This window comes from Protopterus annectens, chromosome 12.part0 (assembly GCF_019279795.1).
Source record: "Protopterus annectens isolate FY-2018-M chromosome 12.part0, PAN1.0, whole genome shotgun sequence".
In the NCBI taxonomy this organism is placed as follows: Eukaryota; Metazoa; Chordata; order Ceratodontiformes; family Protopteridae; genus Protopterus; species Protopterus annectens.
Window position 1 is genome coordinate 1,524,277,241 of NC_056746.1, and position 17,860 is coordinate 1,524,295,100.

Consider the following 17,860-nt stretch of genomic DNA (forward strand, 5'->3'; position numbering starts at 1 on the left):
CAGAAATTGTAGTGATTGTCCGTTTGGGCAGTTTTTCCATCTCTTTCAACTTCCTGGTTTAAAAGCCGGCATTTGCACTTGTTCCCTGCCTTTCCTGTAACTAGTCTAGTCCAGGTACAGATTTGCTGTATCCAGGACTGTTTGTAAGCTTCTGAGCCCCCCCCCCCCAAGCCTTTCTGTGTTGGAGGGAAGCCTTCTAGCTTATCAGTGGGAGTGGTAAGTACTAGGTAGCCTATCTACCACAGGAGGAGTGGTTTTGGCCCAGAAATTGTAATTTATTGACCATTTGGGCAGTTTTTACATCTCTTTCTACTCTCTGGTTTAAAAGCCCACATTTGTGCTTGTTTCCCGCCTTTCCTGTAACTAATCTAGTCTAGATACAGATTTGCTGTATCCAGGACTGTTGGTAAGTTTCTGAGTCCCCCCAAGCCTTTCTGTGTTGGAGGAAAGCCTTCTAGCTTATCAGAGAGAGTGGTAAGCACTAGGTAGCCTATCTACCACAGGAGGAGTGGTTTTTGGCCCAGAAATTGTAGATGATTAGCCGTTTGGACAGTTTTTCCATCTCTTTCATCTTTCTGGTTTAAAAGCCCGCATTTGCGCTTGTTTCCTGCATTTCCTGTAACTAGTCTAGTCCAGGTACAGATTTGCTGTTTCCAGGACTGTTTTATAAGCTTCTGAGCCCCCCAAGTCTTTCTGTGTTGGAGGGTAAGCCTTCTAACCTATCAGTGGGAGTGGTAAGCACTAGGTAGCCTATCTACCACAGGAGGAGTGGTTTCTGGCCCAGAAATAGTAGCTTATTGGCCGTTTCGGCAGTTTTTTTCCATCTCTTTCAACTTTCTGGATTAAAAGTCCACATCTGCGCTTGTTTCCCTCCTTTGCTGTAACCAATCTAGTCCAGGTACAGATTTGCTGTATCCAGGACTGTTTCAAACAATCTTCTGAGCGGTGGCAAAGTCTGCTCTTCAATTTTTACCTTAGATCTGCTAGTTCTTTCCTCTCCTCTCCTGTACTTTTACTAGCGTATTAGTTTAGCACTTTACCAGACTTCTTGTAGCAATTATTGTAGCACACAAAAGTGCTACCAGCACTAAACGTTCTACAAGGAAACAGCTCCAGTATTTATTAATGCCCACCCCTCCAGGCATGTCTAAAAGTCAGTTCCCTGTGCTTTCTCCTATTAACCTGGTGAACTTGGGCATCCTGAAGCAATGTAGCAACTGCCTCATGTACACTGACAACCCTTTCCTCTTACCTCCCAACACTCAGACTTGTGAGAGATGCACTTATATATCCAAACTGGAAGCTACGCACTCTCCAGCCAAGACTGGAATAGCTGGTCAAGAGGAGAAGGTCAACACTTGCACCACACCACATGGAACACATAGCCCTCCAGAACACACTGCCTTCACATAAAAACACAAACCACACACCCACCTTTGCTGAGGCTCTCAGTAAAAATTTACACAAACAGCAGAGACCTCCAAGGCAGAAACACACCTGACCACCACAATACAACACTAATGATGAGACACATAACTCTCCTAAACAGTGTGCCACTCACCCAAATCCCCTAAGGCAAAACATGTCCAACACACTAGTCATAGGTGACTCGATAGTGAGGCACACTGATGTCCCACTCACTAGGTTGAATAAGGAGAAAGTAATCAGCTGCCTGTCAGGTGCCAGGATCCACCAGTTAACACATGCACTCAGGTCCCTTAACAACAGGTACAAATATGACTCTGTCATTGTACATGTGGGTGTGAATGACCTGACACATACCTCCCTGGACTACATGAAAAGAGACATGGAGGAGCTCTTGGATTATGTAGCTCAGGTGGGTATGACCCTAGCCCTAAGCAGCATCCTACCATCAACCAGAACGATACCACAGTACAAACAGAAAATGATTGATTTCAACAATTGGCTAAGTTTCTGGTGTCATTCTAAGGGGATCCAGTATCTGTCTGCCGGGGATGACATGACTGACAGACCTCAATGCTTTGCCAGAGATGGCCTGCATCTGTCACCCCTGGGCTTACGGATATTGGCCGAGGCTCTTGCCATCCCTACAGTGCCTTTTTTAGGCAGTGTTCCAAAGACCAAATTACCACCGTAACAGCTACAAACAAATGCAATCTGAGAGTCATCCTGCTCAATGCTAGAAGTCTAATTGTCAAAATGCACTCGCTCAAAGCAGTCCTTAAAATGGAGAATATCGACATTTGTGCTGTAACAGGGACCTGGTTCAAGGCAGCAGAAAGGACCCCTGCACTACCAGGCTGTAACTCATTCCACATATTTTGGCCCCAGAACTTGGACCAAAGCTCCAAAGGCAGTGGTGTTTCCATATTCATAAAGGATGTGCACACCTCCAGACTGGTAGTCCAACATAATGCATCTGAGATACTTCAGGTGCAGTTAACACTAGGTAAGACAGTGATTCAGGCTGTAGCCTGCTATAGGTCCCCAACCATGTCCCAAGACTCACACTCCACATTCCTAAGCACCCTGGAGAATATTAGGGTCCAACCTAACACTCTCATACTGGGCGACTTTAACTACCCCTCCATTAACTGGGAAAACTACTCACGTACCAATGCACGTGCCCAATGCTTTCTGGAATTCATTAATTCCAGTGCTCTGGACCAGCTCGTTCTTGCCCCCACTAGAGGTAGCAACATCCTTAACCTGGTCTTTACTAACATGGGCGACCATTGCTCTACACCAATAGTCAACTCCTCCCTGGTTAGATCCAACCACAAACTAATCACCTTGGAAATCCACATCCCTCCCACCCCCACAAAGGTAACCACCATGAAAAACGTCTCCAAAGCTAACTTTGGGCTCCTAAAAACAGAGGTGGCTAACTTCACGGCACCCATGCAAATGGAGAATAGTTGCATGACTGCCAAATCATACACCAATGCACTGTACGAACACGTACACAAATGCGTGGATCTCGCCATACCCAGTAGAACTAAGATGCTCTCCAAAAAAAAGGAAGCCAGTCTGGTGGTCCCCTGCCATAAACAAACTACAAAAGAAGGAGGAAACTGATGCAGAATAAGGCGAAATCCCAAGACTGTTAAACCTCCCTCATCAGCCTCAACAAAAGGTTGAGATCCCTCATCAAATCCTCTAAAGTTAGCTATGAAAACAGAATTGCAGCAGATAGTAAAGACAACCACAAGGCCTTCTATAGTTATGTAAAGAATCTACATGGCAGTACCCAGATTTGTCTGAGCTACTACACAGTGTTACCTTCTGTGCCGAGCCAACAGATATTGCCAATGCCCTGGCCGACAGATTCAGTGCTAACATTACCCCCCCCCCCAAGGACCAGTCATTGCCAGGCACTATGTATTACTGCTGCACAGGTTAAAACAGCACTGTCCAAGGGCAAGAGTACAGCTTCTGTGGGACCTGACAATATCCTTGGCTGTGATCTGCATGAACTACAGAGTGAACTGGCACCTCACCTGTGTGCCGTATTCAATCACAGCCTCACCTCAGGCTTTGTCCCTACCGAATGGCACACTGCTACAGTCATCTCTCTCCACAAAGGAGGAGTGACTACAGACCCCAGGAATTATCGCCCAATTAGCTTGCCGAGTCTGATGTGCAAAGCTGAGGAACACATCATCATAGACCTAATAAACAAGGATATAGGGAATCTCCAAACTCTGGATCCTACACAGTTTGGTTTTGTGAAGGGTAGATCATGCCTGCTAAACTTGGTTGACTTCTTTGAGTCAGCCAACAGAGCTGTGGATGATTGCAAGGTGGTTCATACAGTCTACCTTGATCTGGCCAAGGCCTTTGAATACCATTCCCCACTCGGGAATCATAGAAAATCTCACTAAGCTAGGCAACAACCCGTATATCACTAAGTGGTTTGCAAACTGGCTCACAGATAGAACCCACAGTGTGAAAATAGCTGATTCCAAGTCAGACTGCCGACCAGTCACGAGTGGAGTCCCATAGGGTTCAGTCCTGGGTCCTCTCCTGTTTTGTATCTACTTCTCTGAAGTCCAGGCCAGCACGAAGGGACTCTGGCTGACAAAGTTCACAGATGATTGCAAGTTGGGAGCTATTAACTCCATAAGTGATGTTGACATCCTACAGAAAGGCCTCAGTGACACTAATGACTGGTATCAGAACCATGGCCGTAAGTTCAGTGCCAAAAAATGTGTCGTCATCCTCCTTGGGAAAAACCTGGTTCCCTTGAATTACCACATTGATGGTAGTCCACTGAACACAGAAGGAGTTATAAGAGATCTGGGAACACAGGTTGACAGCAACCTCTCTTTTGACCACCAGGAACGTTGCCACTGTGGTCAGAAAGTCCTTCTATGTGGCACATCTCATTACTAAGTGTTTTGCATCCAGGAAGAAAGAGGTCATTGTCTCCCTCTACTCTTCCCTCATTAGGCCAGTCATCGAATACAATGCCCCATTTGGCATGTACCTCACTAGACACCTGCAACAACTGGAGAGGCCGCAGAAGTACCTTACAAAGAGGATCCTAGGCCTTAAACACTTGTCCTATATGGGCAGACTCAAAAAAACTCCAACTATTCTTGATCTCATATTGCCTACTTAGAGGCAAGCCATGTCTGACCCTGCTTTGTTAGAAATGCTACATCTAAAGAAATCCCAATCTCTCTGCACTATACACTCCAGAGACCTCAACCACATTACCACAATCAACAGAACATGCTGGAGGGACAGGTTCCTCATCCAGTGACTGCCCATGCTGTGGAATAGACTTCCCGTACATGTCATGCAGAGCACCTCACTGGCCCTCTTCAAGATAAATTTTGATGAGTGGATGGGAAATAGATAATTCACCCCAAGGCTTATTCCAGTGGCTCTACTCAACAGAGGCACTAGGAACTAAGGTCTGGTGGCACAATGCCAGGGTAATCCTATGGGCTAAGCTTGTAAAGGCTCCAGGGCCATTAGCCTAGTACACACCTATGAACCTATAAACCTACTAGTATCGTGTCATTCTTACTGGGGCCTTTCATGTTTGAGGACGGTACATCCAGACGTCACCTTTATGCCGTACGCCGTGTGTGGGGAGTATACATGGGATGTACAGTATACCCATTGTAACCTAAAAGCATTTGTATACTGGCCGGATGTCGGGCTGCCTTTGGCAGGGGTTCCATATTGTAAAGAATATTGCAACAGTGAAGAGAAGGGCATCTACTGTTATGGTAAGATTTTACACAACTGTGCTCTTTCTTCTCCTAGGACCTTCCTTCCCTTTGCCTTTCATGGACTTGTGGAAATTCACAGGTGTTATCAGATTCACCTGCCTTTCACAGTTCTTGGACAGCCAAAGGCTCCTGTGAGCTGTCTTGTCATCTAGAATATAAACAGATTGGCCCCATTGGGGTTTCCATATGCCTGCATAAACTTCAGTGTGTCTTTTTGTTTAAATTCTTCTCATCAGGCTTCCCTGTTAATGGGCAGGTACATGCCACCTAGGAGCAGGTCAGTTTCACTAGAATACCTTCCTAGAGTCACAGTAAGGGGATATCTTCTTTTGCAGGTCTCCAAAATAATCTTGTACTGTGTTCATCTTACAGGTTTGACATTTAATCCACCTTGTTTATGCAATTCTGTTGAGAATTTGTTCTTCTGTTTTGTCTGTGAATGCAGCTTAGCACATTGAGTGAGCTGTCACTGTATCTGTGTAAATGGCAAACTGCTTACTTTCTTTAGATCAAGATGTCAAGCTTCACTTGCAGCTGCTGTTTTTCTGCAATCTTTCTATTGAAGAAGATTGCCAAAACATTGTACAGTATTTATTAAAGCCTGTTATCTACAAATTACACCTGCAGTCACATTATGATCATCCGCCTCCCCCTTTTGTAATGTTTGCAACTCTTTTGCCATTACTTTTAAGTCTGTGAGTTATTTTTCTAGTTTGTCATCTCGGTTTATTTTTTAAGATGTTCACAACTACTTGGGTAGCTTTTCAAGTCATCCATCTTTTCAGCTACCCTTTTCAACATGTTACTGATCCGGCAAGTTTTCTGCAAAGGGTGGGGTTCTGAACTCCACATAAATTTGCTGATTGCACTTGCTGGTTGAGCACATTTGTGAGATTTATGAAGTTTTTGTTTGGGCACAGTTAATATTTATATGCAAATGGCTACCAAGAGCAGTTAAGCTGCCATGCACCAGCAGTGAGGGTTGTCCATAACAGCAAAATAAAACACAAAAAAATGCTTTATGCACATGAAACCGTGTAATGTGACACTTCGTATGGTAAAGGGACAGTCCTCAACCTTTTAATGGTTTTGGAAAAAATGTATATTGCAGGAATCTATGAATTTAGATATCATCACTTTGGGGATAATGTAAATTGTTGAGCGATTTTTACTTTGCCAGATGTCATCTTTTCACATATTAACATGTCCTGTCCCCCTTTCTAAAGTGTGAGACCCACTGTTGCAACAGTTTGAAAATTAGAGTGCTGATCAAACAGAAAAACGACACGCTGCAAAACTCTCTTGTTACACTTCTATATCATTTCTGCAAGGGGACCTTGTTTCTCTCTACCCCCTATACCCTGCTTCTTAAGTATACTGCCTCTAAAATTGCTGTACGTCAGAGAAAGGGGGAAATAATCATTCTCAGAGTTTGAGTGTACTCCTGTTTTGTACTTTTTGTGCTGCTATTCCAAGAGTTGCATTTAGTCCTCACACTGTCACTAGGCACCTGTAACTTGGCAATACTTGAGTGCTTCATTGTTGTTGTACATTTGCTTTTTTTCCCATTAATTGTGTCATATTCTGAAGATGTATTTTGATTAGCGGGCTAATGAAGGGTTTGCAGTGAAATAAGTTATGGTGCTTTCTGTGAGAACATTATACGAATATTGTTTGCTAATACAGATGGTTAAGCACACTTCTGCAATTGTAGAGCAATTTTCCTTTGTTCCTTCTACCCTTTTAGCTGTTACTGAACATGCGTTTCTTTCTCCTTCATTCTTTTTACACATTTTTACTTCATTTTCCCTGATCGTGTTACTTTTTATTTACAGGTAGGAATTGACTGGGATCCCAAGGAGCGCATATTTCGTAATTTTGGGGGGCTTATTGGACCGACTGATGAGCCAGTGGCAGTGCAGAAATGGATGCGTGGGCACAACTTAACAGCCACTGTTATTTGGATTGATCCCATATATATAATTGCAACATCCTATGACATTATTGTAGATTCAGATGTAGAGTTCACACATTATAAGCCACCTCTGAACCACCCACTTCGACCTGGCACGTGGACAGTCCGACTTCTGTATCGCTGGGAACTGCTTGCTGAAACAAAGTTTCTTGTGACTCCTTTAACATATCATAATAAACAGCCCCTTACAGAAGGTATGCATAGTGCAGTAAAGGTATGCTACGTATTTTTAAGCTGTCCTTTTGTTCTGGATGCTCATTTGGGATTGTATGTAATAGAGTAAAACTGTGATGTAATTGTCTACAGTACTTCAGAAGTCTATCAGTACTGACCATGTGAGCCAGGTGTGAGTAGCCTTATTACTTAATGTTGCAGCTATTCATTTTGTCCCTGTTTCTAAGGCACGATGGTGTGAATCATTACTAAATTAGAACAGCATTTAGTAGTGCTGAGAAAGTACAGCATTTAAAAGGAAAGTTACAAAATTAATGACAGACTGCAGCTACTCCTAACAAAACAATAATTCACTTGATATTTTTTGTTCTTTCTTTCATTCATTTACTATGTTGATTCACTTTCCCACCACCTTGTAGAGAAAAGTTTAATTCATACTATGATTATACAAATAAGATGTATTCACATTCAGTCCCAAATTGGACAATACAGTTGTACTTAATTAGGAACAGCATGGAACTGTACTTTGACCAGACTATTATATCACTAGATATTGTTGATTACACAATGGACAGTACAGTAGAGAGTTGATTATAAGAATGTCAATTATCCAAAATGTCAGTTATCCGAACCAGCCTTCCAGAGTTTTCAGGTAGGGAAAATCATAAAGTCTGAGTATGTTAGCATTAAATATATTCACTTCGTTTTGTTTTTTAAGCTTGTATTACGAGGTACACTCATGTGAAAAATATTCTTTCTTGTCCACTGGAATCTCTGAATGGTTGAAAAGTGTATTCCTGTGTGCAGAAAAAAATGAGGCTTTAGAAGTTTTTTTTATCTGGTTCAGTTATACGTTTGATTATCCGAACTACCCTAGGTCCCAGTTAGTTCGGATAATCGACTCTGTACTGTATAATTTACATTGACTCCTAAAAATCACAAACTGCTCTTGGTCCTTGCATGTTTCATCTGTGAGTAGATCCTGCTGTTAGCCAGGGCTTGAACGTTCATCTATAATCATGCTCAGTTTGTCAGTAATTAAAAAATAAACAAAATGGTCAGTGTACAGATCAGTCCAACTTGGACCACTGCACAGGATGATCCAAGACAAACAGAGTCATCCAAGGATGATCCCTAATATCTCTGCCTTCATTTAAAAAGCCCTTCAGACTATGGATATTTTTTTTGTAAAATTTGTGATCGTATCTGATCTAGGTTATCCCTGCTATGTTACAGGGTATAAGTGAGGTTGAACATGAAGAGAGTCCCAACAATAAAGATGAAAATTTTTAATTAGACAAATCAAAAATAATTTGAAAGCTCCAGGACACAGAAAAACAGTTGAAAAATAATTTTAAAAATCTGCCAAAGAAAATAACACAGGCAGAATTCCTTTGGAGTCCTTATTTCTGGTTTTAATGTTGTTTTTATTTTAGGTTCTGCTTACAGGATGGGTAAGCACTGCTCAGTGAAATAAAGTTAGTGTTGTCACTCATACACTGAAATATCACAGGAAGTGTGGGTGGAGTCTGTGATCTGTCCTGTCCTGATTGCTCTAAATGGGAGGCCGGGACTTGCCAGTCTCTTAATTGGTGGATGTTGTCTTTCAGTAGGTTGGCACAGTGCCATATTCCATCTCAAGCTGGGCCTGTTTCATGTTATTATAGATGTGTTTCACTTAACTGATTAACACCTATGTGGTGTGAGGTGTCACACCTCTAGCAGCCTACACATGTCTTGCATTCTAGAACATTTTCTGAAAAATAAACTTAAAAAAGCATAAGATAATCATGTAAATATTTTGTGAACAATTTAAGCCATTAAAATGCCAAATAGCAATGTTATCAGTAAGAAATATTTTTTACAGTGATAATAGTGCATTCAAAGTCTTTCCATAGATACTGTAATGTAGTATAATACACACTGACCCAGAGTTATATCTTTTATTAAACTTACACAATTTGTAATATTTTGGAAACTGTACTACCTAGAAATATACTATTAGAACACATTTTTGTTAACCAGACATAAGGTTTCACATGATGGCAAGAAATTCCTCAGTGATTGCATGTTTATTGAAACATTTACAGAAATACGAAAACATATGCCCAATTTAATTAGCAATATAAATGACGTTGAAGATCTCTAAAGATATGCAACTTACTGTGTAAATATCAAAGGCAGTTTTCTTCAACAACATCTATGGTTTATCTGATGTCTTGAAACAGTTTTAAGTCACTTGTTTTTGAAGTATTAAGTACATATTGAAATATTGTTTATTTTCATAATTACTAATAAACAGCTAGCAATATCTTAGGTGTGACGTCATATAAATGGACATTAGCAATGAAATTTCTTGTCTTCCACCATGGCGTTTCACAACATGCCTCACAATAACATGTAGGTTTCTCAGCTATGAAAATATGAACATATATATGAAAATATGAAAAAGTGACTAATTTCTTTACTGTAAGACACCCTAGATTAACAAACTTAGTATCATTTTATTAATAACTGTTTGCACATGATGTTCATCGTGCATACAGCTGCAGTCATAACAGATGGGTTATCCTGCCGTCAGGCGGGTCCTCGGTCGGCCGAATTCCAAAGTCTAGGTCCGGTGTCGGTTGTCGTCGCTTCTTCCCTGACGTCAGTGCGGCAGGGGTATAAAAGAGGCAGTCGACGCCATTTTCTTCAGTCTTTCTTGCCGCGCGGTGCCTGAAGCAGAAGCTGTTCGCAAGTGCCGGTCGGCCAGCTCCTGAGATTTACGAAAGTATTTCAGCCGAAGTCTTCTTGAAAGCTAAGTACCCCATTGGGGAAACTTTTCTTGCCTCAGACCAATGTCAGACAAAGTTAATAATTGCATTTCATGTGGGAAGCAAATACCGCATAAGGATTTCCACTCTTTCTGTATACCTTGTTTAGGCCCAGACCACGACGTCTCGGCCTGCCGTTTTTGTGCTAGATTCAATAAGCGCACTATTAAGCGTCGGGCGGAGTTCGCCCTTGACTTTTTTGGCAAAAAATGTAATTATATTATGTCGTCGGATACTCCGACTCCAGTTTTGAGCAAAAAAAACGCAAAGATAAGGACCGACATACGAGGTCCGCACCACCTACTGAAACCACGCTAAGTCCGACTACCGGTTCTCCGGTACTCAGACAGGCGCCTACGCAGCCCCTGAGTACCGATTACGATGCATTACCGGTGTCTTCAGTACCCGAGGTCGCAGGCTCCTCGGCCCCCATTCCTAATACAGATCCCGACGCCACTCCTGGCGGGGAAACTCAGAATTTAGACAGGCCTGCCATTTCTCAAGGGTTCTTCAGGCCTTCCTCCTTCTCCATTAAAGCCTTCACTAAATCAAAAGCAGCCATGAAAACCAAAAAACAGGTTCCTCAGACCCCCTCTCAAGGCACCATGCCTAAAAAACAGATGCTTAAAATGGCTGAGGATTTGATTACTCTTATCAGGGGTTCTCAACCCCCCTCTGACAAAAGGCCCAGATTAGAGGAAGACTGCCCTTCCTCAGATCAAGCTTCTATTACCTCAGAACTATCTGAGGACCAGGATTATGCCTATTCTCCATTCGAAGACTCTGATGCAGAGGAGTCTATTCCCTCGGTCTCCCCCCCTGAGGACTTCTCTTTTGGGGAAACTCTGCATACATTGAGGGAACACATTCACTGGGAAGGCCAAGATTACTCAGATTCCAAGAAAAGGCTCAGGGAATTTCTTCTGCTCCCCCAGCATAGGCCTCTGGCTATCCCTCCTGTTTTAGATATATTGGATGATGTGTACACAGAAGCCAGACTTAATCCAGATTCTTTGCCTCCAGCTCCTGTTAAACCAGACAGGTATTACCGGGTTCCTGATTCTCACCAGTTCCTATATAAAAGCCATACTGCTGACCCAGAAACAATTTCACAGGGTCCCAAAGGAATTAAGACCTCTACTGCTAAAAATCCATTACCTTCAGAGAGAGATTCCAGAGCTTTAGAAAGGTGGGGGGAAAAGGTGTACACCTCGGCCACTTTAACCATAAAAATTAAATTAAATTAAATTAAATTGTCAGTTCCATATGTTAAAGTATCAACAGTTTTTGATATCTCACCTGAAAAGCAAGATGACACAACCAGAACAACCAGATTTAAAAGAGTTGCAGGATTTGTTGCATGGTGCAGAGCAAGTGGGTAAACATACCTTGCAGTGTGGTTTTGATGCTTTAGAGGCCTCATGTAGAGCTGCTGTTACGGGGTCTGTTATACGTAGGCATGCTTGGCTGAAAGAGCAAACCTTACCAGATCATGTCAAAGCTAAATTATTAGATGCACCTCTGCAAAAAGATGTATTGTTTGGTGTTAAAGCTGAGGAGGTGCTAAAGAAAATGGAGGAAAAAGTGAAATCAATGCAAACAGTGAAAGATTTCCTGCAGGTACAGCCTCCACGTTTCAGCAGAAACTGGCCTTCAAAAAATTGGTCCTTTCCAGCCACGGACAGACCTCAAAGGGGCAGATACAGGCGCCCAAGGGGCAGAGGGCAACCTCAAGGATCTTACAGAGCCAGACAGTGGCAAGCACCAACCCCAAGAGGTGGAGAAGATGGATCACAGTCTTTTAGAAAACAGACACAATGACTTCCCCCTACACCTGCCAAGCAAAGCTTTAATGGCAGCACCTTTGGGTGGAAAGCTGACATTATTCTCAAAAAATTGGCATATTGTTACAAAAGACAAATGGATTCTGGACATTATAGACAGAGGCTACAGGTTCCACTTTCACACCCTTCCAAAAATGAGAGGCATGCCAAACCTGCCACAAAATCAAAGGGCAGAGGCACAAAAACAAGTTTCAGCTCTCAAGGACATGAAAGCAATTCAAGAGGTACCTGCAAAAGAACAAGGTCAAGGGTTTTATTCCAGACTATTCCTGGTACCGAGGAAAGACAAAGATTGGAGACCTATCCATCCTAAACACATATCTACAGGTTCCAAAATTCAAGATGCTCACATTACAGCAGCTTCTTCCCATGCTGGGCAAGGAGTCTTGGCTGGTAACATTGGACCTCAAGGAGGCATACCTGCATGTTCCTATCAGACAAGATTGCAGAAGATACCTCAGATTTCTTGCAGGTTCAACCCATTACCAATTCTCTGCATTGCCCTTTGGCTTATCTACTGCGTCCAGAGTGTTTACAAAATGTCTGGCATCAGTAATCACCTTCTGCAGACTATAAGGGATACAAATCTACCCATATCTGGACGACTGCCTGATCCAAGCGGACAGCAAGGACATACTACTGCAGCACCTGGCGTTTGTAATAAAACTGTTGAACTCCCTGGGATACACAGTCAACAAAAAGAAATAAAAACTAATACCCTCTCAACAAATAATTTTCCTGGGTGCCAGCTTGGATACAACCACGCAGATGGCCTACCTCACGCCAGACAAGCAAGGGCAACTGTCTCAATACTTCAGAAAAATGGCAACTTACACCAGGCTAACTGCAAGGAAAATCCTGCAGGCTCTGGGATTCATGGCATCTTGCATCCTACTAATCCCATGTGCAAAGCTGCATATGAGGAAACTTCAATGGTACCTGAAAAACGTATGGTCTCAACACAGCCACAGCTTGGAAACAATTATCCCACTCATTCCATGCCTTCAAAAGGAATTTTTGTGGTGGACTCAAGCTTGCCAAAGAAACACAGGTCTTCCTTTCTGTGTACCTCAAGCAACTCAAATCATCACAACAGATGCCTCAGACTACGCCTGGGGAGCACACATGACAAATCAGTGCATTCAGGAAAAATGGACCCGAAAAGAGAAGCACCTTCACATCAACCAAAAGGAAATGCTAGCCGTGCAAAAGGCTATTATGGCCTTCAAAGACCTACTGCATCCAGGCCAGCTATTGATAAGGACAGACAACACCACAGTAATGTGGTACATAAACAAACGGGGGGGACTCATTCATACCCCCCTGTGCAGGCAAGTCATGACCCTATGGAACACAGCACTGGAATTGCAAATTCAACTGCAGGCACAATTCCTGCCAGGGAAGGAAAACACACTGGCAGACAACCTAAGCAGAAATATGACAGATCCACACGAATGGAAGTTGCACCCTCAACTTTTCACAAAGATAACTCAGGCATGGGGACAGCCAGACATAGATCTCTTTGCTACCCACAGAAATTGCCAGTTGAAAAAATTTTGTTCAAGGACCTATCATCCACAGGCCTGGAAAGTGGACGCACTTTCCTTCAATTGGACAACATTGACAGTCTATGCCTTCCCGCCTCTTCCTCTGCTGCCCAAAGTTCTATTAAAAGCCAGAGCAGAGAGGCCGAAAATGATTCTCATCGCTCCAGACTGGCCAAGATGACACTGGTATCCGGTCCTGAGGAGCCTGACATTCCCCACCATGGATCCTACCTCTAGTCCCTCTTCTGTTGTCCCAGCACACTACAAAACCCTTCACAGCCACCTCAAAACTCTAAATCTAGCTGCATGGAGAATTCCTTGATTTCCCAACAGTTTCTCCTCTCCAAGGAGGTGCAGGATGTCATCTTGGAGGCCAGAAGACCTTCTTCTAGAAAGGCTTACTCCGCCAAATGGAAACGATTTTGTGCCTGGAATCAAGAAAAGGGACAGAATCCTTGGGTAATAAATATACCTCAAATTTTACAGTACCTAGCTGAGATGTTAAACAATGGACTTTCCTTCTCCTCCATCAAGATCCACGCTTCAGCCATTTCTGCACAATACAACACAGATCCTCCATTATTCTCTCACCCTCTCTTAAGGCAGTTCCTCAGAGGGGCAAAGAATTTAAAACCCCTAAGGAAACCACCAGTCCCTGCTTGGGACCTCAACTACGTATTGGAAAAGCTGACCCTTCCTCCCTTGAGCCAGCTTCTTCAACAGAGTTACAGTACTTGTCATGGAAAACAGCCTTTCTTCTGGCTATCACCTCAGCACGCAGGGTTTCGGAGCTACAGGCCCTCATGGCTGTGCAACCATTCATCATTTTCCATCAGGACAGAGTTTCCTTACGAACCAATCCTACCTTTATGCCAAAGGTAGTATCCAGTGTAGCTTTGAATCAGACTATCCACTTACCTACCTTTTACCCTAATCCACAAAACAAAGGGGAAAGACTACTACATTCCTTGGACATTCACAGACAACTTCGTTACTACTCGGACAGAACAAAGCCATTCAGGAAATCTGAGCAACTCTTTGTGTCTTATGCTGTAGGTGCTCAGGGAAAGGCTATTTCCAAACAGACAATTTCAAAATGGATAGCCCACTGCATACGCTTTTGTTACTCTTTTCATGGAAAAACTGTGCCTACATGCATCAGATCCCACTCCACCAGAGCCAACAGCTACCTTTGCAGCCTTCCTCAGGGGGGTCCCTACCAAGGACATTTTGGAAGCAGCCACCTGGAGTTCAGTGCACACTTTCTCCAAGCACTATCACCTCCCACTATACTCAAAATCTAGAGCGGGCTTTGCCACAGCAGTCCTGCGGGGCATCCTAGCCCCTCCTAGTTCCACTTAGTGCCTACCACCCTTACTTAGCTTTGGGATTCTTCCCATCTGTTATGACTGCAGCTGTATGCACGATGAACATAGTACTGTTTTGTACCTACCATAAATGTAGATGTTCGAGTGCTCATACAGCTGCAGTCCAGGTTTCCCTCCCTCCATCCCCTCTTAGGACAGGCCTTATGACAAACACTTTTCATGTAACCTTTTTGGGGTATTTTTTTATGGTGTATTTGCTTGCAACTACTGTTTTTGATTTATCAACATTGTATCTTTGCATAACATTATGTTTGCCTTCCTTCTGGGGGCACCTGACATCTGGGGCAAGAAAAACTGAAGAAAATGACGTTGGCTGCCTCTTTTGTACCCCTGCCGCACTGACGTCAGGGAAGAAGCGACGACAACCGACACCGGACCTAGACTTTGGAATTCGGCCGACCAAGGACCCGCCTGATGGCAGGATAACCCATCTGTTATGACTGCAGCTGTATGAGCACTCGAACATCTACATTTATGATAGGTACAAAACTGTACTTTCTTCGTGTTTCACTGTTGCAGTCATTGCATTTGTGTTATCTGCTTGCAGTAGCCCTCAGCTGGCCTGATTAACAAAGTCTTGGGTCCTACGTCAGTTGCTGTCACTTCTTCTGTGACGTCAGGTCATCAGGGGTATAAAACATGCAGCCAACGTCATTACATCAGTCTTTCTTGCCGTGCGGTGCCCGAAGCAGAAGCAGTTCGCAAGTGCCGGTCGGCCGACTCCTGAAATTTTAAATGTTCATCGTGTTTCACTGTTGCAGTCATTACTCTTGGGTTATCCTGCTGGCAGGCTACCTGCAGTCGGCCTGAATTCCAAAGTCCTGGTCCGGTGTCGGTTGCTGTCGCCTCTTCCCTGACGTCGGTGCGCCAGGGGTATAAAAGATGCAGCCGACGCCATTTTCTTCAGTCTTTCTTGCCGCACGGTGCCTGAAGCAAAAGCAGTTCGCAAGTGCCGGTCGGCCGACTCCTGAGATTTTCAAATCCGAATTTCAGAACCGAAGTCTTCATTAAAGCTAAGTACCCCGTTGGAGAAACTTTTTTCTTGCTACAGACCGAAGTCAGAAAAAGTTAACAATTGTATTTCTTGTGGGAAGCAAATACCGCATAAGGATTTTCACTCTTACTGTATTCCTTGCCTGGGCCCTGATCACAATGTTGCTAGCTGTCGGTTTTGTGCTAGATTTAACCAACGCACTATTAAGCGTCGGTTCGATTTTGTATTTCATTACTTTGGCCAAAGATTTAATTTCATAATGCTGTCGGAACAGCCGACGACCGTAGTTTACAAAAAATGCAAGGACAAGGAAAAGGAAAGACGTCCGAGGTCCAAAACCAACAACAAGGCCTCCGTTAGGCCAGTCACCGGTTCTCAGTAAGGTGCTTTCACAGCCCCTGGTGCCCGCTACCTCAGAGCCACAGGCCGCTTCCGACTCCCACATGGATCCGACTGGGCCTCTGGATACTCAAGGTATTGGACACTCGGAAATCATTCCCTCAGATGGGTCCGGAGCCGCTGAGCAGGCATCGGCTTCTGAGGGTGTCTTCAGACCTACACAGTTATATGTTAAACCGTATTCAGCTCTAAAGACAAAGAAACAAGTACAGCATTCTCCTACTCAGACTTCCATGCCTAAAAAACAGATGCTTAAAATGGCCGAAGACCTAATTACTGTGATCAGGGGTTCCATCCCCCTCCTGTTAAGAGGCTTAGGCAAGAGACCGAATATGATTCTTCTGATCAGGTTTGTATTTCCTCTGATTCCTCTTCTGAACAGGATTATTCTGTACCTCTCTATGAGGACTCTGATGCTGAAGAATCCATTCTTTCAGCCTCTCCTCCTGAGGATTATTCTTTTGGGGAAACCCTGCATACCATGAGGGAGCATTTCCACTGGGAGAGCCAAGATTTCTCTGAATCTAAGAAAAGGCTCAGAGACTTTCTGCTACATCCTCAGTACAGACCCCTTGCTATTCCACCTGTTCTAGACATTGTAGATGATGTATTTTCAAAGTCTGGCCTGTCCCTGACTCTTTACCCCCTGCACCTGCTAAGCCAGACAGATACTACAAGGTCCCGGATTCTCATAAATTCCTATATAAAAACCCCGCTGCTGACCCAGAAACTATATCTCAGGGTCCCAAAGGGGTCAAAGCTTCCACTGCAAAAAGCCCTGTCCCCTCTGATAGGGATTCTAAAGCACTGGACAGATGGGGGGGGGGGGGTTTACACTTCTGCTACCTTGGCTGTAAGGACCTTAAATTGTCAGTTTCATATGCTTAAATATCAGCAATACTTAATGTCGCTGCTTAAACAGAAAATGTTGACAAATACTGAATGTTCAGAGAGCAAGGAAATGCAGGATTTATTGCATGCAGCTGAACAAGTGGGAAAGCATACTTTGCAATGTGGTTATGATTCACTGGAGGCCTCTTGCAGGTCTGCTGTTACAGGTTCTGTTATTAGAAGGCATGCTTGGTTAAAGGAACAGAATCTGCCTGATCATGTTAAAGCAAATTTATTAGATGCCCCATTACAGCATGATACTTTGGTGCTAAAGCAGAAGAGGTGTTGAAGAAAATGGAGGCTAAAGCAAAATCCATGCAGACAGTTAAGGATTTCTTACAGGTACAGCCACCCAGATTTAGCAGGAACTGGCCTTCTAAAAATTGGTCCTTTCCAGTGTCAGACAGACCACAAAGAGGCAGATACAGACGTCCCAGAGGCAGATCTCATCCACAAGACTCATACAAGCCTAAACAATGGGGTGCTCCTACCTCCAAAAGCGGAGACGACAAATCACAACCTTACAGGAAACAGTCCCAATGAATTTCCTCTGCCAGATCCAAGCACTTTCCTTTTGGCAGCCCCCTTAGGGGGAAAACTAGCA

At 43.6% G+C, this 17,860-nt stretch overlaps 1 protein-coding gene across 2 annotated transcripts in view; it reads left to right on the forward strand.

The window, feature by feature from the left end:
* XYLT2 (xylosyltransferase 2) overlaps positions 1-17,860 on the forward strand; it is a 1,085,626-nt gene that overhangs the window by 945,965 nt on the left and 121,801 nt on the right. For both annotated transcript variants that reach the window (XM_044090487.1, XM_044090488.1), the window contains exon 10: positions 7,064-7,397. In XM_044090487.1, the coding sequence (XP_043946422.1) occupies positions 7,064-7,397 (334 nt within the window). The remainder of the gene's footprint in view (positions 1-7,063; positions 7,398-17,860) is intronic.